At 46.1% G+C, this 23,361-nt stretch overlaps 3 protein-coding genes across 4 annotated transcripts in view; 2 read left to right on the forward strand and 1 right to left on the reverse strand.

The window, feature by feature from the left end:
* Positions 1–379: 379 nt before the first annotated feature.
* Positions 380–5,293, reverse strand: ARFIP2 (ADP ribosylation factor interacting protein 2). Of its 2 annotated transcripts, XM_059134771.1 has the most exons (8): positions 5,142–5,293; positions 4,220–4,360; positions 3,865–3,961; positions 3,000–3,118; positions 2,597–2,818; positions 1,914–2,071; positions 1,591–1,765; positions 380–1,147 (listed from the first exon to the last, which is right to left on the reverse strand). In XM_059134771.1, exons 2-8 carry the CDS (start codon positions 4,316–4,318, stop codon positions 992–994), a joined length of 1,026 nt encoding a protein of 341 aa, XP_058990754.1. In that variant the 5' UTR covers positions 4,319–4,360; positions 5,142–5,293; the 3' UTR covers positions 380–991. The 2 variants fall into 2 exon arrangements, with proteins under 2 accessions (XP_058990754.1, XP_058990763.1); XM_059134780.1 differs by lacking the exon at positions 5,142–5,293 and having other exon boundaries at positions 3,865–4,071; positions 4,220–4,344.
* A 74-nt stretch (positions 5,294–5,367) lies between these two features.
* On the forward strand, positions 5,368–6,252 carry TIMM10B (translocase of inner mitochondrial membrane 10B). Its single transcript, XM_059134796.1, has 3 exons — positions 5,368–5,469; positions 5,645–5,740; positions 5,917–6,252. The coding sequence occupies exons 1-3, from the start codon at positions 5,416–5,418 to the stop codon at positions 6,091–6,093; spliced, it is 327 nt and encodes a 108-aa protein (XP_058990779.1). The 5' UTR covers positions 5,368–5,415; the 3' UTR covers positions 6,094–6,252.
* Positions 6,253–20,272: 14,020 nt separating this feature from the next.
* The window catches only part of DNHD1 (dynein heavy chain domain 1), a 69,111-nt gene continuing 66,022 nt past the window's right edge, over positions 20,273–23,361 (forward strand). Inside the window, 4 exon segments of the mRNA XM_059134811.1 lie at positions 20,273–20,361; positions 20,714–20,785; positions 20,915–20,987; positions 21,256–22,090. Of these exon segments, the coding sequence (XP_058990794.1) occupies positions 20,924–20,987; positions 21,256–22,090 (899 nt within the window). The 5' untranslated portion in view covers positions 20,273–20,361; positions 20,714–20,785; positions 20,915–20,923.

Consider the following 23,361-nt stretch of genomic DNA (forward strand, 5'->3'; position numbering starts at 1 on the left):
CATAAGCAATGTGGGAAGGGACTATTTTATTCTCTGATGTATCCCCAGGGTCTAGAGCAGTGCCTGGCAAATAAAAGCACTCAGTAAATATTTGCTGTATGAATGAATGGCTGATGAAGGTCAGCGGGCCCAACCCCCTCTAGGCCCTGTGCTTTTAAGACCATAGCTATCTCAGTGCTGGCCTAAAGAGCAAATAAAGCTTTGGCTCCAGCTGGGGCTGGGGGAGGAGTGGTCTCTCAACTGTTCCTAAAACCTGTGACTTCCAACTATTTGGCCTCTGCTCCTCTGGCTTAACAGGATTTTGGTGTACGGTTAGACTGAACATTTCTCCACCCAGCCCACCCTCCTAGAGTACCCCCACAAATTGACCTCACTGGCCTGCTTTTATGAAAGGTTTATTCCTAGTGCTAGGTCCCAATCTTCCAGGGCTCTAAGCACAATTAAACTGGGTGGGAAGGTGAGAGGAAGCCCATTCAGATGCAGGGCCAGAAATGGGACTCCCCATTATCCCCACCCCTTTGGTCCCAGTCCCCTTCTCTGCAATGGGGACACATAGAGGAGGGACAAAGGGTACCGGAGGCAACATCATTGGCCCAGGGGAGCCCAAGAAGAGCTGCCATTGGCTGACAGGGCCTATTGAGGCCCTGCCATTGGTCAGGGGGCATACCCCAGGAGCTGGGGACAGGCCTGAGGAGTAATGCCATTGGCCAGGGAGTGGTTCTGTCATAGCCTTTGGCTGTGGAGTGAAGGAAAAGATCTGGGAATGAAGCCCAGTGGCCAGGAAGATAAAGGACAGGACAGCAGCTGCTGGGCCTGCAAGCCCCCTCCCTACCCACAGCAGTATGGGCAAAACTGGTGTCAGGCCCCAGCCAGGGAAAGGGAACCCAAGCCAGAGGGCAGGTGGCAAGGGATGTCCCAAGTCCAGTCTCCCCCACCCTGGGACTGCCTCTCCCAATGTCCTTCTTGATAGCCAGGTTTGATTAGGAGCAGCTCACTGCTCCTCTAGCCAGGAGGGCTTCTCAGCTCCTGGAGGCCGCAGCTTGATGTTGAACTGCTGCAGGGTCTGCTCCAGTTGTTTCTGGTTCCCAGCAAAGTAGGCTGACACGGCATTGTGGAAGAGCAGCAGCTGCTTGTGCATCACCTTGATCTGGGGGTCCAGCAGGGTCAGCTGAGACTGGACTCAAGATGCCCTTCTTGAGCCTGAGCCCAGACCAGGGGTACCTGGATTCTGCTCTGATGGTGTTTTTAGGGTGGGGGCTGACCTCTACTAAGGGAGTCAAAGGATAAGGATCAGTCTGATGGGAGAAACCTGACTTGATTTGCTGGGCCTGGAGTTCTGGTACCCCAGCTCAGGGAATGATTTTTCCCAGTTATGTTCCTGGAATCAGGAGCCAAATCCTCCAACAGAAAAGGGCCAGGGATTGGAGGGCGGGTTACTAGAAAGGTCCAGGAGTTGAAGGGGCTGGGGGGAAGATCCCACCCCTTAGCCAGGCTGTATTTCCCCCATCCAGTAATGGGGAGGGTCTTGGGGGTAGAAGGTCAGTGTTACAGATGGGAAGGTGGGCTGGGGACAAAGGGTGGGGTTGGCACCTTGTTTTCTTCCAGGAACTTGAGCTTGATGGCCACATCTCCCCGCAGCTTCTCATATTTGTCCCGATGGGCCTGGAAAGTGGCCTGTGCACTCTCGAGTCGACCGCGCGTCCCTGCATCCCGGGGGCCTAGGCTCAGCTCCTCTAAGTCTGTTCGGTAGGCATCATATTCCAGCCTGGGAAAGGGGTGATACAGGCTGGTCTCCACCCCTGTGTCCTCCACACATATTCTCCTTTCCTTCCTCAATTCTTATGACCCCAAAGCTCAAACTTCCACCCAGGCCAGTCAATCCCCAAAACCCTGGGCCCTGCTGGTGCCCACACCTGGCAGCCTCATACTGCTTGACAGTCATGAGCGTGTCTTCCATGGTCTTGGTGACCAATGTGTTGATGCTAGAGACAAAGAAGTTCACAGCCCCTAACAGGGTCTCTCCATTCTTGCACAGCAGCTTCTGTGTCTCTGCATTGTAGCCAAATTCCTCCTGAAGGCAGAAGGGAGGACAGGCCTTGAGCAACAGTTCCTACCTGACTAAAGCTACAGGGCCCTTATTCCCCTCCTCCCCATGGAGAAACAGCCATGGAAACTGGAACCACCAAGGGCTGCCTCTAGCAAGGCTCTCTTAGCCAGAAAGTTAGTGGGGCCACCCCAGGGATGGCTGGGGTAGGAATATGGGAGTGGGGTTCTCATATAAGTTCACAGGACGAGAATAGGGAAAGCTAGTGCAGCAGGCAAGGGAGGGACTCTGATTAGGCTGAGCACTGATGCAGAGAAGGGTTACTTGTGAGGCATCTAGTGTGCCATCTCCCCCACCCCTCCAACTTCTGAACCTCTGTACAAACCCTTAGGCTGCCTCCACAGGTGAGTGCTGCTGGGGGTAGGGCTGGGCCTACCCTGGAGGGGTTCTCCCTCTGGGCTGCAGGAGGGAGGGAGGGAGGGAGGCTGAGGGCTGACTGCCTGGGAGGGCCCGGGCCCAGTCCCCCCACCCTCTTTGGCCTGACCAAGGCACCTGAAGCTCTGGGGACTTCTGGCTGAGATCAGCAAAGGCGTCACCTAGCGCATGCTGAGTCTGCAGCAGGCTGTAGAGGTGGGCTGTCAGTGCCCGGCCCAGCTGCAGGACACTTTCATACTTGCGCTTCGTCTCACGCAGCAACTCAATCTGCAGCTCCAGCTCCAGGTCCACAGTCCGGGAGCCTCGGCCAAATCGCTCTGATAACAGCTGCTTTGTGCACTGATTGGGAAGTGGGGGAATAGGTCAGAGACCCTAGCACCTTGCCCCTCCCCCCAACAGGTATTGACCCTAGCATCCCCACACTCCTAGTCTCGGCCATAGATGGGATACTGGAATCTGGAATATGGGGTAAAGGTACCCAGGAAAAGTGTGGGAAAAGGGAAAAGTGCTTAAATCCCACCTTGTATGTGTTGATGCCCCATTTCTTGACGATGTCAAACTTCTCTCCAGCGATGCCCCGAGCCACCTCATCTCCAGGGCCAGCAGGAGTGGTACTGTGAGATGGATGGCGGCCAGACCCTAAAGAACCAAGTTCTCTGACACCAGCCTCTCTCAGATATAACCAGACATCTCTGTGGGTCCACCCATACCTCCTAGCCAGCATTTGAATAACTTTACTGAAATAGCAGAAACTAGAGACAATGAGATTCTCCTACTCACTAGGAACAGAACTCATACCTTGTGCCCTGAGACCCAAATTCCAATATACATCTGGCCTCCTTCTGAGGTGGTGATGGGGACTGGGGTGTGGAAGGGAGTTGCTGGTGTACAGGGGCAGAGAAGATGGAAGAAAATATGCTAAGAATGGGGTGGCAGGTCAAGGATGGTGGGTCCTGATAATAAGAAACCTCACTGACATCCTCATGTGGAATCTGAGTCAGTGTGAGATTCAAGAATATTTGCTTCTCTAAACTTTAGAGTCTAAACCAAAACTCTGAGAAGCTTCAGAGTTCCAAATCTGTCTCAAGCTCCAGAGCAGGGAGAATGTCTGTGAAACAGAGTTCTTTACGTGATTCGGGTAGTTGCAGCAGAGAAAGGAAAAATGGTCACATCTTAGGGGCTAAATGGCAAATGGGAGCAGCTGGACAACCCTGGGCTCTAGCCTTGGGCTCTAGCTAAGGACAGTCCATAGGTCTCATACTAGCAGAAGTTCCCAGTATCTCCAGACATACTTCAAGCTATCTTAGGCATACCCTATACTCCCCAAAACCATTACCCTACTCTCTCTCCAAACAAGCTTCCTGTCCTGTTCCGATCATTCATACCTGTGGGGATGAGTCCGTCACCAGAGCCCCCATAGCCACCAGACACAATGCTGGTTTCATTGAGGTTGGGTCCTGACACCATCACCTGCTGGAGGTCCTATAGGCCAGAGAAGAGGGGGGCTTCAGGAACATTGGGGCAGCTGAATCATTTGGGGGGTGAGAACAAGCTTGGATTGAAGCATCACAGAGAGAGCACACAAAGGAAGTCTGCATAGAATCAGAATGAAGATTTGTAAAAAGCTTGGCGGGAATTAGGTAAGTTAGGGGAAAACTAATGGAATGGGGTAAGAGCCCAGGGCTTATGATATGGGATTCCTAAATTAAAACAATATGGAGAAGAATCAAACAGAAGCACCTGCTCCAGCCCATCATCCTCAGGAAGCTGCCCAGCTTCACCGTTCCCGTGGATGGGGATCTCCATTGTGGCTGCCTTCCCTAGGATCCCGTCCGTCATGGCTAGGGAAGGGACTGGAGTCAAAGTCTCCACCCCAGTGCCCTGCAAAGCCCAACACAAACAGTTCTGGAAACTGGCCAATACTCCAGAAAGAAAAGGTCTCCCCCACCATTTCAGAGATTTTAGAAGTTGTCCCAAGACTGGAGTATTCTAGGGTTGGGCCCCCACTCCTTTCTTCTTAGGGATATGTATTTCTTCCCTCCAAGATGTGTTATCTTTCCACATGCACACCCAGGCCCCAGGTGTCTTCTCATGAACCCTCAACCCCATCAGGACTCAGGTGATCATTCATGCATTCAGTCATTCAACAGACATTTGATAAGTGCCTACTATGTGTCATGCATTATTTGAAGTCACAGCAGTGACCAAGAGAGATAAGGTCTGTGCTGTCTTGGAACCTACCCCATGCAGCTGTTTCCCCCCACCAGATTAACCCCTTTCCAAGGCTCAGGAGCTTACTCCTCCCATTCGGGTACGTTCTCCATTGCTTGGCTTTTCACACTCCCTTAGTGTTTCTTCCCCTTTCCCTCAGGTGGTCTCCTCTTCTTCCATCCCATGCACCTCCTTTTCCTCGGGCCCTACCTCCCAGGCCTTAGTTGAATCAGTTGGTGTATGTTCTCGGTCTCTGGGAAAAGCCTCTTTTTCCCAGAACATAGTGATCCCTTCCAAAGTCAGTTATGTCCCCCAGGTGTGTTAGTCCCCGCCCCCCCCCATACACCTGGGCATCAGGTGTGTCCTCATCCTTCCCCAAGGCTCAGTGGCATCTTCCCTTAGGGCAGGTTCGTGCGTTCAACTTCCCCTCGCCCAAGTATGTCCTTCTCACCTCCGGCCGGGCCGCTCTTCCCCTCAGGGCGCCAGGCCCGGGCCGCGCGGGGACCTCGGGCTCCAGTTCCCGTCGCGATCCTAGCAGCAGGTCAGGAACTCGGCGGAAGTGACGTCCCCTCCCGGGCAGAAGAAGCCGGCCACGTCGCAGATTATAAGGGCGGAAATGACGTTTAGCCGGGGCATGGCGATCCTTGAGCCAACCCCCTCAGTCCCTGGGGAGCTGGGAGAGATCACTTCCGGGGCGTTACCGAGTGGCTGTAAGGAAGTGACGTATGAGACCTGGTGGCGCGATGGAGCCACAGCAGCAGCAGCAGCAACTGAGGAACGTGAGTGGGTGCTAAGTCGCTGCAGGCCCATAGGTTCAGCTAGGATCCTTGCCCATTTGGCTGGACTTCGGAAGGCTGGGAACGTCGGGCTGTGGCGCGCGGTCCTGGGAAACTCGAGCAACGAGGCCTCCAGGAGCCCCCTCTTTGCTGAGTTCTTTGTCCCCTTTTCTCCTAGTTGCGGGACTTCCTGTTGGTCTACAATCGGATGACCGAACTCTGCTTCCAGCGCTGCGTGCCCAGCCTGCACCACCGAGCTTTGGATGCTGAGGAGGTTAGGTGGGGAACTCTGTAGGGAGGTTCGCGGTAGTCTGTTCCCAACCCCGACTTCCCTTGCCTCGGGCTCTGGCCTTTCCACGACCCAACTTGCCCCTAGGCTAGGGATGGGAAGGAAGGAGACGGACCCGACAGGACACCTTTGGCCTCTGCTTTACCCTTTCTTCTATCCAGGAAGCCTGTTTGCACAGCTGTGCTGGGAAGCTGATCCATTCCAACCACCGCCTCATGGCCGCTTATGTGCAGCTCATGCCTGCTCTGGTACAGCGCCGCATCGCAGACTACGAGGCTGCCTCACCTGGGCCAAGTGTTGCTGCTGAACAATCCGGAACCTCACCATCAGGCAGCTAGCCCTCTCAACTCCAGGAAGGGAGGCACTGGATGGACCCTCAAGTTGAAGGAGCCAGTGGACCTTGGGCTGGATGCAGCCTGTATATAGAGCGAGGGGTTACCTGAGAGCTGGGTACTATTGCTCCTTTTCCCGGAGCCAATAAACCCGCTTTTACTCTTTTTGGTTTATGTCCTGGTCGGGGAAGGTTTGCCCACTTTATTGGCATCATCCTTTATTCTGTTAGCTAGCACATATCGGTTGGCTTCAGCCCTGGCAGTGGAGAAATTGCTGTCTGTGTGTAGAAGGAAAACCTCAACATTCCCAGGCACCTGGTTATAGCAAGGTCTGTGGGTAAAATTTTAATGTTAGTGACATCAACAGGAAGCTGGTTTCTGCCCAGATGGCAGAGAAAATGAGACCTCTTTCTAGCTCTCCTTCACTTAAACCTGTCTGACTTAAATGGCTCATTTGTGAGCCAGTGTGCAGTCATTCATAACTCTTTTTGTGGACTCTAAGGAATTCTGCTAGATGTAGGGAATGGAGGAGATAACTAAGGACAACAGATAAGAAATCACAGACAGGGTTTCTAGGCATTGCCTCCCGGAAACTCAGTAGCTCCAGAACAGAGATGAAACCTGTAAGAATTTGGGGGTGTTCTGGAACTTCAGCCATCTTCCCAAGTTGTTACTTTCTTACTATTTTCTGTCTACCCCAGGATGAGTGGTAAAGCCTTCACACAAAAGAAGACCTGTGTGCTTGTCTTCAGGAGAGTCAGAAAGGGGAAACTTGGAGGACCATATTCTGCTATATAGCCAGACCTGAGGGACAGAAGCCCAAGGGAGAAGTAGATGATGGTGGTTATGGGGAAAAGAGGATAAAGCAAATCCTTGGGACTGCTTTATCGTTACCTGCATGTCTATAATTTCAACTCTTCTGTCCTCTTCCCTGTGTTCCTGCTGTCTCTTTTCTGTTATTTCCGTGTTGAGCCTCTCCATTCTTCTCTCATTTATTGTCCTCCTTTTGAAATTTACTTCTGTATTCAGCAGTCTCAATGACCTATCCTCCATCACTGCATTTTCTTGCCTCCCTTGTGTCCTTTTTATGTCATTCCAGCTGTTTTATCTTTTCTTTTCCTCCATTGAGACTGCTAGAGAAAAACACAGCTGTGTAACGAGTGGTACTAAATATTCAAGGTCTCCAATTTCAACAAAGCCCTCACTGCCAACAAGCAATCCTTTGTGGCCTCCTGGTGTATTTCATCTCCTAATCACCATGGTGATTATTTTACATCTTCACTGTTCTCCTTATCTCCCACTTCACGTTCAGCTGTTCCCCATCAGGTGACCATGTTTTGTTTTTTATAGAGCAAATGGAAGTTCTTAGACATTGGCTCCCACAATAATAACAAAAACTCCTTATAACTATGCACAGAGCAGAAATCCCCCTCCCCCCCCCCCCCCCGTGTGGATCAGGAAGTTGAGATTCTCTAGTAGCAGATCCTTATAGATAACAGATCTGACTTTAAAACCCATGTACTTTTTATTACACCAGGCTGCCACTCAAAATATCCATTGAGCCACCCAGTTTGTATGGGTTCTGATACTGCTACATGTCCTGCTTTATCTTCATCTTTATAGCAAAACTACAAGGAGAGATTATCTCCCCTTAAAGGATGAGGAAGCAAGAATCCAGAATGTACCAGAACCTTATCTTATGCATAGTTAACTCTTGAGAAAAGTGGCTCCAAACAGCTTTTTGCCTCTTTAGCTCCTGTATTTTGAACAAAAGTTTTTGCTAGGAACATATTAGTTGCTGACCAGGAACTTCCCTACTGAGTGGATTTGTGCATACCAATAAAGTTCTCTCCTTGGTAAGTAACTACAGCTAGAACAGCTTGTGAACTTAACAATCCCAAGATGGGAATGGAGACCTGGAATACTGTGATGCTAGTGGGAGGACTCTTCTACATGGACATTTGTGTGTATCCTTCTAGTAAATTTCTATTGTAAATTGTCTCGGTTTCCATGTCACTTAACTACTACTTGCTGGAGAAGGGCTAAGAACCACATCTGTCTTGACTCTAGAGGCTACGTTCTCTGAATTGACAGAGTTTATCTTGCTTGCTTATCTGCACCGAGCCTGTCCCTAGGCTTGGAAAAGCAAGTATCCCTCAGTGTAATCCATTAGTTAATCCCTTTGGTTTTTAACCTCTTCTTTTCTCTTTATAAACATGTTCGGTACTTAGAAGAACCCTACTGTTGTTATCCATGTCCTGTAGTCACTGATGGCCCCTTCAGGTCTTGCCATAAAGTGATATCCATTGGTAAAATGAGAGCAGTGTGACATTTTAAGCACAACACAAGAGTAAATGTTAACAAAGCTCTATCTCTTACCACAAATACATACTGGAGACCGAGTTGGTGTTCTTGCCATTGTGGCTTCAGAACTTAATTGCCTACTCCTTTGCAAAGTCGGATTTCTTTGAGTATTTTGAACTATACCACCTTCTCCCATTACTTGTCCTTAGTAACCAATGCTTTCCTTGAAATAGGTAGCCCTTGGTCTTCCTATAACTTCTTGATGCTTTAATGTTACTGGACAGTCCATTCAGTATTTCAGTTTCTTAGTTCCTCGATTCAGTCTTTCTGTGAAAGAAGACTTTCTGTGTCTTAGCTAACCACACCCTTAGTTATGTCCTGGCCATTATCATTACCCCAAACTGCTCCATCTTTAAAACACTGTTACCAGCATCTTACTGACTATATTCCTTCTGCTTTGCTTATTATATATGTCCTTTGCTATTCTTTGATTTCACTGGAGCATTCAAGCTATTGATTCTACCTTATTTCCATTAACACCTTATTTATTTATTTATTTGACAGAGAGCGCACAAGTAGGCAGAGGGAGAGGGAGAAGCAGGCTCTCAGTTGAGCAGGGAGCCCAATGTGGAGCTTGATCCCAGGATGCTGGGATCATGACCTGAGCCGAAGGCAGCCATTTAACCAACTGAGCCACTCAGGCAGCCTGCATTAACGCCTTTTGTCTTAAGATTCCTGTCCAACTTAAATTCCAGTCATTCTCTTCGAACAGGCTAAATTTCTTTGTCATCTCTTTATTGGACGCAGATAAAATGAGACATTTGACTGTCTTTGAATTTGGACAGCTAAAAGCCCAAGGAAATCACTACAGAACAGATTTATAAGACTATGAATTCATGGTTACCTGGGTCAAATGAAGACTCAACTCCTATAATCCCACTAGATTTTTACAGTTTCTGCTGGTCCCTGCAATGACCATTCCAAATCAATATTCTCTCTTTTTTTTTTAGATTTTATTTATTTGACTGACAGAGATCACAAGTAGGCAGAGAGAGGAGGAAGCAGGCTTCCTGCTGAGCAGAGAGCCCGATGCAATGGGGGCGGGGGGGGGGGAGGCTCACAGGAACCTGGGATCATGACCCAAGCCGAAGGCAGAGGCTTTAACCCACTGAGCCACCCAGGTACCTCTAGATCAATATAATTAAGCCTCTTATTACCCTCACTATTCCCTTTAGTTTTCTGCAGGTAATTTTTTTTTTTAAGATTTTATTTATTTATTTGACAGAGAGATCACAAGTAGATGGAGAGGCAGGCAGAGAGAGAGGGAAGCAGGCTTCCTCCTCAGCAGAGAGCCTGATTTGAGGCTCTATCCCAGGACCCTGGGATCATGACCAGAGCTGAAGGCAGAGGCTTTAACCCACTGAGCCACCCAGGTACCCCTAGATCAATATAATTAAGCCTCTTATTACCCTCACTATTGCCTTTAGTTTTCTGCAGGTAATTTTTTACTTTTCTTTACTTTTTACTTTTTAATTCATAGGTAAAAATAGAAGCTCTCAGGAGTTCCCGCAAAATGTTGCAACAAAACTTGGTCACCTGCTTATATCTGCATCATTATCTTTCCCTCCACCTAAGTAGGACAAGCATGTCTCTTAAAGCCAATGCCTATTCCTGTTCTGAAACCTAGTCCTTCTTTGGGAATCTCTGACTTTTTCCTATTTTGCTATATTCTCACCATTGTTCAAACATGCTAAAGACTGCCCTTTTAAAACAAACAAACCACTACCTTATTTCCCTTCCAACTACTATCCTATTGTTTTCCACTTTACAGCTTAACTTCCTGAAACAGTAGGATACTGTGGCTGTCTACATTCCCATTCGTCCACCATGTCTGTTTTGAGTTCTACAATCTTTACTGTGTTAAAATTCTTGATGAGGTCACCGTGGCCCACCAAATGACTCATATCCCTGAATTCAGTGATGATTTCCCAGTCCTCATTTTACTTCACTTCTCAGTAGCATCTGGTACTATTGACTAGTGTTTGTGATTCCATTCGTGGTCCTACTGCTACTTTCACCACAGCTTTATAGCCTCTTTTGAGGTTCACTTGCTTCCAGCCTTTACATCTAAAGGTTTCTCTAGGTCCTCTTTTTTCTCAGACATTTTTCTAGGATTGTGTCCCCACTCAGCTTCAGTTACTGGTGCCTTCCAGATCTCTCTTCTGAGCTACTTGATAGACATTCTGACTTGGGTGTCTCAAAAACACCCCAACTCAGCATGTTTATCTCATCAGCTTTCCTTCTATACCTAGTACTCCTCCAGTTGCAGGAAGTCGAAACCTCACTCAGTTGCCAAATCCCATCTGTTTAAGTTTTACACTTGTAAATATCCCTTGATTCTGTCTGTTTCTCCCCATTTTTATAGTCTTTCAACAGGGTTACTGCAATTGCTACTTTACCTCATACCCACTTCTGCATCCCTCCACTCTTCTCTATTCATAATCCAGAAAACACAAATTTAGGCTTCTCACAATAGTTTTCCATTCTTAGGATAAAAATGCATTCTACATGTGACCTCTGAGACCCTGCATGATCCAGTCCCTTGCCCACCTCAGCTTTATCTTATCATCTGTCAAACACTGGACTGTCATTACTGTTTGTTCAACTGAATTGAGCCGCACCTCACTTGCTCCCTCTCTGTGCTCTCACTACATTGACAACTCCATTCTAACCTGTCAGGCAGGTCCCCTTCCAAGTCAGGGCCTTTGCACCTGTTTCCTGCCTTCCCTTCACTTTACCTACTTAACTTCTACTCATTCTTGAGTACTTAATTTGAATGATATTTCCTCAAATAACTCTTCCCAGACTCCAGCTCCCGTAATTCCTCATGTTTGCGGCATAACAGTTGGTAATTACATATCTCATGAGGGCACAGTCCATGGCTGTATTGCTCACCTTTGTACCCTTATCACAGTGCCTAGCATCTCATATGTGCTTGCTAAATATTTATTGAATGAACATCTTTCAGTTTCCTCCCAGCTCAGTCCACTGTTGACATAGGAAGAGAAAGGCTTAATATCAGAAGAGACACAAATGAGTCTGCATTTAACTTTTGCCATTTTGCTGATGATTTAGAGGTGTTTTTTCATGCCTTCTACCCTTCTGCCCTTAATATTCACAGATCAGTCAATACCAGAAAGCTTCCATCTGGAGCAAAACAGTCATTCTAGTTTCTACTCAATTTCTAAGCATTTTAATTCTGCTTAAATATTTCTTGAACCCTTTCTTTTCTGTCCATGTCCTTTGTCACTACTTTGAGCTAGCTTTCAATCAGCTCTTGTATAGATTACTGCAGCAGTCACCTAATAGCTTCTTCCTTGAGCCTGTATCCCTTTGATTAGTTAGCATTTAGCTAAGGTATATGTAACAGAGACTAAAAATGACAGTGACTCACAAACTTTGAAGTAAAAATCTAATCCAAGACTGGTGTGACATCACAGTCATTTAAGAACCAAGCTACTCTTCAGCTTTCTGCTTGTATCAAAAGTATGATCCTCAATCATGTGACCCAGGATGGACCTTTACTTTAATTTTTTTTTTTTTTTTTTTTTTTTTTTTTATCAGAGAGAGAGTGGGAGAGAGCGAGCACAGGCAGACAGAATGGCAGGCAGAGGCAGAATCAGGCTCCCTGCCGAGCAAGGAGCCCGATGTGGGACTCAATCCCAGGACGCTGGGATCATGACCTGAGCCGAAGGCAGCTGCCCAACCAACTGAGCCACCCAGGTGTCCCTTTTTTTAAATTTTTTTTTCTTTTTTTTTTTTTTATATGGACCTTTACTTTAGACACAAACATTCCAAGGGCCAGAATGGAGCAGGGAGTGGGTGAGCGGGTATATCCTCCTCCCTTTAAGACACATCCAAAAAGTTCCACATGAGGGATTTGTCATGTGGTCAGACCTTGTTACAAGGGAGGCTAGGAAATACCACTTTATTTTCACCAGTCATTTTTTATGCAGTTAAAAATTGGAAATTCTGTTACTAAGGAAGAGGAGGAGAATGGCTAGTAGGAGACATCTACCAATCCATTTTCCATACTGGTCGAGAGTGATTCTTGCAAAATACAAAAATAATAGTACTTATCTGCCCAACACCTTCCGTCACCTTCAGACTCTTCAGTATCACAACTGTTTTCTGTGATCAGGTTCCAGAAGATGTCTCTGGCCTCATTTTCAACCCCCTTTCCTCAGTTTTTAATTCTCTTACCCTTGGTTGTAAAAGGATCAATTTATTTGTGGTACTGAGACATGCTAATTCCTGACTCTGTTTTTCCTTTACTGGGTATGCCCCCACTTTCGTTCCTATATTCAGTGCTTCACAAATACCCAAGTGAGTGTATTTACCAACATTGTTAAGCCCTGCAGATGCAGAGGTAAATGAAAGAGATGCAATCCTTTTTTTCTGTTGGAACTTGACACAGGTATGGTGAAGGTGAATATAGAACAAATAATCACAACTATGGTGAATGTTACAAAGAAGACATATGCGTTGTAATGGAACATGTAGCAGTACTAACTTACCTGTGTGGGGGATGAAGGAGAGCTTTCCAGAGGAGTGATTTGGAACCTGAGAGCTGAAGGATGAAATAGAATTAACCAAACAAAAGACAGGGGGAAGGGCTACCCTCATTCATGTCTTTGCTTAGATGTCTCCTTTTTTATTAAGGTTTAGTCCGATTATGCTACTTAAAATTGCAACCTATCCTCCCCTCAGAAACTCCTGATCTTTATTCTGTTCTATTTTCCATAGCACTGTCATTTCTCACATTATATATATATATATATATATATATATATATATATATATACACATTGTTTACTCATATTGTTTTTTCTTTTTGTTTCTGGATCAAGATTCTAATAAAATTTTTTCTGTATACTACCATGATTATACAAAACTATTTATATTGGCATTGTCCCCTGCAGTGTTTTACACACATTGCTGTATTTTTTTTTCCTACAAGACTATATTTTAGACTGTTAACCACCATAAACACTAAATAGTGTGAACTTTTGGAATAGGCTTGTTTTCCCATCTAATCTAAACAGGAACTACATTAGGGTGGAAACCATTGTAGGGCTTTTGCAGGTAATTTCTCTTCCTTCAGATTCAAAGTATTATTTTCTTTCCCAAGACTAGTGATATAAATTCTCTAAATGTGATTCTCCTAAAGAGGGTGAAGATTAAGACCAGTAATATTTCTATGGAAATTTAGACTTTTAAATCATATCCTATCTGTTGGCCAGTTTATATTCTGACTACCTTTTGGTCCCCCTCATCCATTGGTGAAATGGGTAAAGGGCTTATTTTGTTTATTATTTATTACTTGTATCTCCCACTAGAATTTACATTGTCTAAGTCATAAATCAGGAATTTTGTCAATGTTAGCTTTGTACATTGATGTAACGAAACACCTGAAATAGTACCCAGCACAGTTGATGCTCAATAAATATTTGTTAAGTAAGTGAAGGGAGGAGAGAGAGTTTCAGAGCACAGGTCTAGAGCTTGGTTTTAGAGAGAGGAGGAACATCTCTGATTGGTAACAGGAAGCATAGAGGAATGGGTAAAGCAGATCTAAGTTTTTTTTTTTTTTATTGGTACTAAGAGATTGAGTTTCTTTTAAATATCATGTGTGATGGTTAGTGTTATGTGTCAAATTGGCTAGGTTACTATACCGTTATTTAATCAAACACTAATCTAGATGTTGCTGTGAAGGTTATTTGATAGATGTGGTTAACATCTACAATTATTTAACTTTAAGTACCAAAACTATTCTTAGTAGTGATGGTGGGCTTCATTCAATCAGTCAGAGACCATAAGAGCAGAAAATGAGAATTCTTTCTTTTTTTTTTTTTTTAAAGATTTTATTTATTTATTTGACAGAGATCACAAGCAGGCAGAGAAGCAGGTAGAGAGAGAGAGAGAGAGAGAAGCAGGCTCCCCGCTGAGCAGAAAACCTGATGCGGGGCTTGATCCCAGGACCCTGAGATCATGACCCGAGCTGAAGGCAGAGGCTTTAACCCACTGAGCCACCCAGGCGCCCCAAAAGTGAGATTTCTTAAAGAAGAATTTCTGCCTCAAGATTGAGCATTAATTCCTGCCCGAGTTTCCAGCATGCTGACCTATCGTACAGAGTTTGGACTTGCTAATCGCCATAATCATGTTGCCAGTTCTTTAAAATAAATCTATCTATCTACCTACCTACTTACCTACCTATCTGTATATAAATGTGTGTATCCTCTTGCTTCTGTTTCATCTATTTTTTTTTTAATAGGAGGTGAAGTTATCATTGGAGAGTAAAACAAAAAAGGAACATGAGAATACAGGTTTGAAATAGTATTTGCACAGAATGGAAGAGTGGACTGATGCAAAAAAAAAAAAAAAATTTGATTTTTGGGTGATGTTGAGGGTTCAATAAGGCTGCTGAACAGGATTCCCTTCTGTCCTTGCCTGTCTGGAGAACTGTTATTTTAGGGCCATAAACATCAAGACCTGCTGTGACTCTTTGCCCTTTCCAGGAAGGGCTCCCTTATTCCTGCCCTTACTGAATACTACTATGTCTTGTTCACCTTTATGTAAACAGCACTTGGTAGGGTGTCACAAGCAGCAGAAACACATAGCTTACACAAATCAACTGTATCAAATGTAGTATTATCAGGCTCTATTCTAAGCATTTTATATGCATTAACTCATTTAATATTTACAGCAATCCTGCAAGGTAGATACTATTACTTTCATTTTACTAAAAGAAAGAGTGAAAGAAAGAAAGGGAAGGGAAAAAGGAAGGAAGGAAAGGAGGAAGAAAGGAGGGGAGGGAGGGAGGGAAACTGAGGCAAAATACCCTACAACTAATGAGTTGTGGAGTCAGGTTTTTAATCCGGACAATCTGACTCCAGAGGTGAGCCCCTTTCTCATCAATGAAGATTGCTATACATTTATGCATTTGTTCCCAAAATATTTTCTGATCATCTACTCTTGGTGCCAGCACTAGGGGATGGGGATAGAGCAGAGAGCAATCAGAATCTCTGCCACCATGGAGCTTCTGTTTCTAGTCAGTGGAAATAGACAATAAGCAGTTAAGTATTTATACAAGATAATATGAAGTGCTGTGGAGTAAACAATGCAGGGTAGGAAGGAGAAGAAAAGTGGGAACAGTGTTGTTATTTTATGCTGGGTAGTCAGAGAAGTCGTTTATGAGGTCTTTGAGCAGAGACTTCAAATGAGGGAATAAGGCTTGTGGACATCTGGAAGAAGAGTGTTTGCTGTGGTATAAGCCTGTTGTTGTCCCTCAGAATCCATTGTTCCCTTCTTCCCTTACTGAGGAAATCCTTTGCTTTTATATGGAACATAGCCACTGAAAATAAAGATTTGATTTTGCAGCTCTCCTTGCAGCTAGATGTGAATGTGTGATTGAGTGATGTGTGCATTACCAGATTGTGCCCTTAAGAGTAAGGGTGGGCCTCCTCCCTCCTGCCTCCATGGCTGGGATGGGACCCAGCGGACATGGTGGTGAACTCTCTTGGACCTTGAAGAGAGGGGCCATTTCCTCAGAGAAGGCAGAACAACAAAAAGGCTGCCATATTAGCCCTCAAGTATTTCTACTTGGACAGATGTAAGGCGGGGGGAACTTAAATCAGGTTCAAACGACTATATTTTGGGTTCCTTTTGTTATTACAACGTATGTGGTGGGCAGAATTTTAAGATGGTCCTGAATTTCTCATTCCCTGTGTGCATATCCTACATAATCCCTAGGAGTATGGGTATGATAGATTTTACTTCTGTGATCAGCTTACATATATGGCACACCTGACTGTAAGAAAGGGATATTATCTGGGTAGGGTAGGTCCAACCTTTCCACATGAACTTGTAAAAAAATAACATACAATGTATTATTTGTTTCAGGGGTGGAGGTCTGTGATTGATCAGTCTTACACAATTCATAGCACTCACCATAGCACATACCCTCGCCAATGTCCATCACCCAGCCACCCCATCTCTCCTATCCCCTCTCTTCCAGCCACCTTCAGTTTGTTTCCTGAGATTACAGTCTCTTATGGTTTGTCTCCCTCTCTGGTTTCATCTTGTTTTATTTTTCCCTCCCTTCCCCTGTGATCCTCTGTCTTGTTTCTCAAATTCCTCATATCAGTGAGATCATATGAAAATTGTCTTTCTCTAATTAACTTATTTCCCTTAGCATAATACCCGCTAGTTCCATCCATATCACTGCAAATGGCAAGATTTTTTTGATGGCATTATATTCCTGTGTGTGTTGATAAGTTATTTATAGATTTTAGATACTAGCCCTTTATCTGATATTTCATTTGTGAATATCTTCTCCCATTCTGTCAGTTGTCTTTTGGGTTTGTTGGCTATTTCCTTTGCTGTGCAAAAGCTTTTGATCTTGATGAAGTCCCAATAATTCATTTTTGGCCTTGCTTCCCTTGCCTTTGGCGATGTGTCTAGGTAGAAGTTGCTGTGGCTCTGGTCGAAGAGGTTGCTGCCTGTGTTCTCCTCAAGGATTTTGATGGACTCCTGTCTCACATTGAGGTCTCTCATCCACTTTGAGTCTATTTTTGTGTGTAGTGTAAGGAAATAGTCCAGTTTCATTCTTCTGCATGTGGCTGTCCAATTTTCCCAACACCATTTGTTGAAGAGACTGTCTTTTTTCCATTGGAACTTCTTTCCTGCTTTGTCCGGGATTAGTTGGCCATACAGTTGAGTGTCCATTTCTGAGCCCCCTATTCTCTTCTGTTAATCTACATGGACTTTTTAAAAGCAAGGAGATTTCTCTGGCTGGATGCAGAAAGATTCCAAGCTTGAGAAGGTCTTTAGGCACTGTTGCTGGCCTTAAGATGAATAGGCCATATGGCAAAGAAGATGGGTATCTTCTAGGACCTGAGTATCAACCCAGCTGATAACCAAGAAGGGAACCAGGACCTAGTCCTACAACAGCAATGATCTGAATCCTGTCAACAAGAATGAGCTTGGAAGGGGATTTCTCCCCAGAGCCTCCAGATGTGAGCTCCACCCAGCCAACATCTTTTTTTTTTTTTTCACAGTTTCTTTCTTTCTTTCGTTCTTTCTTTCTTTCTTTCTTTCTTTCTTTCTTTCTTTCTTTCTTTCTTTCTTTATTAACATATAATGTATTATCAGCCCCAGGGGTACAGGTCTGTGAATCTCCAGGTTTACACACTTCACAGCACTCACCATAGCACATATGGTGCTGCTCCCCAATGTCCGTAACACCACCACCCTCTCCCTATCCCCTCTCCATCTGGCAACCCTCAGTTTTGTGAGATTAAGTATCTCTTATGGTTTGTCTCCCTCCCAATCCCATCTTGTTTCATTTATTCTTTTCCTACCCCCCAACTCCCCCACATTGCACCTCCATTTCCTCATATCAGGGAGATTATATGATAATTGTCTTTCTCCGATTGACTTATTTCACTAAGCATAATACTGTCTAATTCCATCCATGTAGTTGTAAATGGCAAGATTTCATTACTTTTATGGCTGCATAGTATCCCATTGTATATATATACCACATCTTCTTTATCCATTCATCTATTGATGGACATCTAGGTTCTTTCCATAGTTTAGCTATTGTGGACATTGGGCTATAAACATTCGGGTGCGTGTGCCCCTTGAGATCACTGCATTTGTATCTTTAGGGTAAATACCCAGTAGTGCAATTGCTGGGTCATAGAGTAGCTCTATTTTAAACTTTTTGAGGAACCTCCACACTGTTTTCCAGAGTGGTTGCACCAGCTTGCATTCCCACCAAGACTGTAGGAGGGTTCCCCTCTCTCTGCATCCTCACCAGCATCTGTCATTTCCTGACTTGTTAATTTTAGCCATTCTTACGGGTGTAAGGTGGTATCTCATTGTGGTTTTGACTTGTATTTCTCTGATGTCAAGTGATGTGGAGCAATTTTTGATGTGTCTGTTGGCCATCTGGATGTCTTCTTTGCAGAAATGTCTGTTCATGTCCTCTTCCCATTTCTTGATTGGATTACTTATTCTTTGGGTGTTGAATTTGATAAGTCTTTATAGATTTTGGATACTAGCCCTTTATCTGATATGTCGTTTGCAAATATCTTCTACCATTCTGTCAGTTGTCTTTTGGTTTTGTTAACTGTTTACTTACTGTGCAAAAGCTTTTTATCTTGATGAAGTCCCAGTAATTCATTTTTGCCCTTGTTTCCCTTGCCTTTATCAGTTCAGCCAACATCTTGATTTCAGGTTTATGACACCCTAAGCAGAGAACCCAACCAAGCCATGCTGGAGATGGACCTACAGAATTGTGACAGACTAAATGGGTGTTTGTCTTTAAGCTGCTTAGTTTATGTAATTTGTTACACAGGCACAGAAGATTTGTACATGTCCTAATTGGTACACAGTGGAGATGTACATGGGCTCTGGGGTGGGAGCATGCTTGGTGTGATCCAAGAACAGCTTCAGTGGCATGAATAATGAGAGAGTAGAAGAGAAGTTCCCAAAGGTAACCAGCAGCTCATCACAGAAATGTGGAGACCATGGAGGGCTTTGGCTTTCACCTCAGGGAATGCAATGGTAAGGCATTAGAGGAGTGACAAGAGCTGCCTGTATTTGAAAAGAGTCACTGGCTGCTCTGGAAAAAAACAAAACAAAACAAAGCAAAAAACCCAGATAGTAGGGGTAAGGGTGGAAGGAGGGAGTCCAGGGGCGCCTGGGTGGCTCAGTGGGTTAAAGCCTCTGCCTTCGGCTCAGGTCATGATCCCAGAGTCCTGGAATTGAGTCCTGCACTGGGCTCTCTGCGCAGCAGGGAATCTGCTTCCCCCCTCCCCATGCCTGCCTCTCTGCCTACTTGTGATCTGTCTCTCTGTCAAATAAATAAATAAAATCTTAAAAAAAAAAAAAAAAAGGAAGGAGGGAGTCCAGCTAAGAAGGCTATGGAATAATCCAAGTGAGAAGAGATAGTGATATAGGCCAAGGTTGTAGCACTTAAGGTGGTCAGAAATATTTGGATTCTGGATAGATTTTGAAGCTATAGCCAATGGAATTTGCTAGAGGATTCAACAAGAGATGTAGAGTGAAGTGGGAAGAGGGAGGGAGAGAGAAAATCAAAGGTGACTCTAAGGCTTTGACCCAAGTAACTGGGAAAAATGGGCTTATTATTTTGGGGAAGGCAGTGAAAGCAGATTTCTTTTGCCCTGGGGAGAGGGGTGATAGGAGTCTGGTTTGGACATTTTAAGATTTTAGGTTTGAGATATTTATCAGATTTCCAAGTAGAGCCAATAATGGCAGATGGATGTACAAATCTGGATTGCAAAGCAGAGGTGAGGATCTCATACACTGAATTTCATTCTTTTTTTTTTTTTCCATTCTTCCTTCTTTTCTTTCTTTCTTTCATCATTCAGACCTTCCCACCCTCAATTTTGGGCTTCCTATGATCAAATGTTTTGTCTTATAATGGGTTTTCTTGAGGGGGTTGGTGAGGTGAGGTTGGTGGATTTGTGGATGGTGTTCGGGTAGGGTCCCAATGGCGCAGCTTCTTGGTACCTGGCACTAGCTTAGACGCTCAGTGAGTATATAGATAGGCACATGGATTACACCTTCCCACAATGCCCTCAGAGTTGCTACTTCCCCAAATCAACCGTGTCATTCATTTTCATACCCAGCCAGACTGATCGGCAATCCCTAAGTTATGTGGGCAGCCAGCAGGTTAGACCTGGGCTGAAGGAAGCCTTTCCCAGCCTTCCTCCTAGCTCCTCACCTCGTCCGGTGCCACCCTGGCGCAACGCGGATGCTGACTCCTCCCCTTTCCGGCTCCTCGGCTGTTCCACGGGTGTTCTGGGGCGGGGGGGGGGGGGGTGGCTCAGGCCTCTTGGGACCATGTAACCGTTCTAACAGCTGGAAAGGGATGAGCTGCGGGTGAGTCCACAGCTTGCAAACCACTTTCCTTTGCCCTCAGACCATCCTCGACACTGCCTCCAGAAAGATCCCCTCTTCTCACACTCCCATGGGCCTTCTCTGTACCTCCCCCACTCTCCCCTCTCTTCCTCCCCTTCCCTTTCTCCTTCTCCCATTCCTCCCACTCTTCCTCTTCATCCTTCTCCTCCTCCCAGCTTGGTCCTTTGCCACTTTTCCCTCTCCACACTACCCCCAACCTCATCCCGACCAAGTAGTTCTCTGTGCTTTCTACCCTCAACAGCCCCCACAGCCCATGGGCAGATAGGACTGGAGCTTTGCTGCCTCTGAGTGAAGACCTGTCTCTCTCTTTTAGGCCGTTGCCAGATTCCATTTCCAGTGGCAGTTCCTTGCTCTTACTAAGGTTCTCTGAGTGAGCCCTCTACAGGTGTGTGTCAGCTTTTCTCTGCAAGTGATCAATCACTCCTATGTGTGCCAGTCTTTCTGTGTGGGCAGCTGTGAGTAGCGTTAGCCTGTGCATGGGATCCAAGTCCCGGTTCACCAATTTCTCTAACAGGCAATTGGAATGGAGCCTCACCAGCACATCAGTTTCCCTTCCCTTCCACTGCTTCCTGTACCGCCTGGGCCAGGTGAGGGGGACTGTATCCTGGGTGCTGGGAAGGAACTTTTGTGCAAAGAGGGCCCCTACCTATGTCTTGGGCCTGTTTCTTACCAGAGGTTTTGGGGAAGCTATAGGGAGAGTTGTCTTTTGCTATTCTGGCTCTGCCTGCAGCTCCATCCATTTCCCTGTCCTCACTCCCTTCCTCCCCGCTTCCCCTAGCCCCCTTAGACTCTGACCATCCGTGGCCCAGAGCCTAAGCCCTTTCTCTTGTTCTTCTCCTGGGCTGGGCCGAGCAGGTGAGATCCAGCAGCCAGGAGCCTGGAACTGGCAATCAGAGCCTGATCAGTGGGCGAGGTCAGTCCGACAGCAGTTGAATGCCCAGCTCCTTTGGGTCTCAGAGCAGAAGGCAGGTCCGTCTCCTGAAGACTCATCGTCTGAGGACCTTGAATCTCAGCACTCCATCTGTGTTCCAGAAGCAGAAGAGCAGCCCCGGGACCATCACAGGAAACAGAGGCAGTTCCTGAAGGCAGTGACCCAGTCGCAGCACCCCCCAGCGCTGGAGCTCTTGGTGGCAGAGCTCCAAGCTCTGTTCTCGGCTGTGCTGCAGGATGGCAGCCCTGCAGCTTGGCACTACCTGCATGCTGTGCTGCGTCAGCTTCCCCCATATCGTGCACTATTTGTTGGTCGCCTTGATTTACTGCCCTTCCTCGAGCAGCTGTCCAACTGGGCCCCCTGGGTCCAATCCCAGTTCCAGCTGGACCTGCTAGATGCCATAGAGCAGGCCTTTCCCCCAGATACCTCTTTGTTAGAGGGTACCTCCCATGTCAAGTGCTGTCCCCAGAAGCAGAAGTTCCACCATGGGCCGCCACACCCAGCCTGCCCTTTCGTGCAGGCCCTGTGGGGTGGGCAGCAGGTAGGGGAGGAGTTGGCTACATGGCTGCGACCACTGACACTTCCTGAGCTGCAGCACAGCCTGGGCATTGTTGGTGCTCAGGTGGCCCTGAAAGAGGCCTGGTGGCTAGATGGCCTTAGCCTCCTGCCCTTGGCACTGGCGACAGACATCCCCATACAATACGAGAGCAGGGGCACTGATGACGCAGCGGAGGAACTTGTTGGAAGAAAAGAGACTAAGTAAGTGAGGGGCCCAGATTGGGGCTTTGAGCAGAGGAGCGAAAGAAGCCAGTTTACAGGTGCCTCTAGGGTCACTTGGATGTCTAGAGCCAGATCCTTATTGATTATAGGCATTAGCCAGACCCCAAGCAAAGCTGGTCGAAGCTGCTTCTCTCTTCCTTTTTGTCTGCAAATAAACTGAGTGGTCTTAGTGTTCATCCACATTGGGCAATGCAGAAATCCACGAAAATCAAAAGTCAGCTGTAAGGAAGCCAAAGCTTCAGAAAGCAGCTTGAGTTTCCAGAGGGTCCATTCTATCTCAGATGGTGCTAGAAGTTTCCTTAGTTCTTTTTCTTACTCATTCGCAATCTCTGAGCCTTGCCTCTGGGCCTCCCCAGAACTGGGTGCCAGATGTCAGGTACAGGTCTTTCTCTCAGGGTGCTCCTAGGGGGCAGTGTGTGTGAGGAGCCTTCCCACTCCTGTCTATGTGAGCTAAGCCAGCCCCAGAGCAGATTAGAATTGGCAGCACTGCCAAATGGGACTTTCATTCTTCCATAGTCTCTTCCTGCCCTGCCAGTTTGGATATCCTGGCCCTTTGAGTGCTGGTTGTTTCCCCAGTCTGGCGCTCATTGCTCCTTTCAGGAGGTTGTTGAGAGTGGTTTATTTCAAGGGAGTTTTGTGAGGAGGAAGCCAGATTTTAGTGCATTCAAGACCAAATAGGAGATAAAGTAGAAATCACATTTTACTATTCTTTAATGAAGTCTTGGTTTGATAGGTGTCTGGATAGGACTCTTATGAAGATGGAGAGATCTTGAGAAGTGGGCATTTAATAAATATTTGTACAGTGATCACGACTAAATATGGGCTAATGGTAAGAAAAGGAAGTGACTGAAACTACAACACAAAGAGGCAGTCAGGGTTCCACAGCACAAATGAAGAAACTAGTCTTGCAGGGAAGAAAGGACATTGCTTCCTCTCAGGTTGATTAGGATGGGACTAGGATGGGAGTCTGTGCAGATAAACGTGTGGGAAGGCAGTGGAACTAGAGGAAGTTACTTCATGGCCAAGAGTCCCAGTTTTCTCTGGGCAGAGAAAAAGGCAGAGAAGGGCATGGGACAGGGGTCTGGCAGGGGTAGGCATGGGTGTAGGTGAAGGCCTGGGGAATAGCAGCTGAGGAGTCTGAAAGAGGAAGCTGCCTGAGAACTTATGTGAAGATATCAGAGCAGAGTGAGCCCATAGTTGAGATTCGATACCAGGAATCCATAGAGGAGCTAATATTTCTGGTTCTGCAA

This window comes from Mustela lutreola, chromosome 1 (genome assembly GCF_030435805.1).
Source record: "Mustela lutreola isolate mMusLut2 chromosome 1, mMusLut2.pri, whole genome shotgun sequence".
NCBI lineage: Eukaryota > Metazoa > Chordata > Mammalia > Carnivora > Mustelidae > Mustela > Mustela lutreola.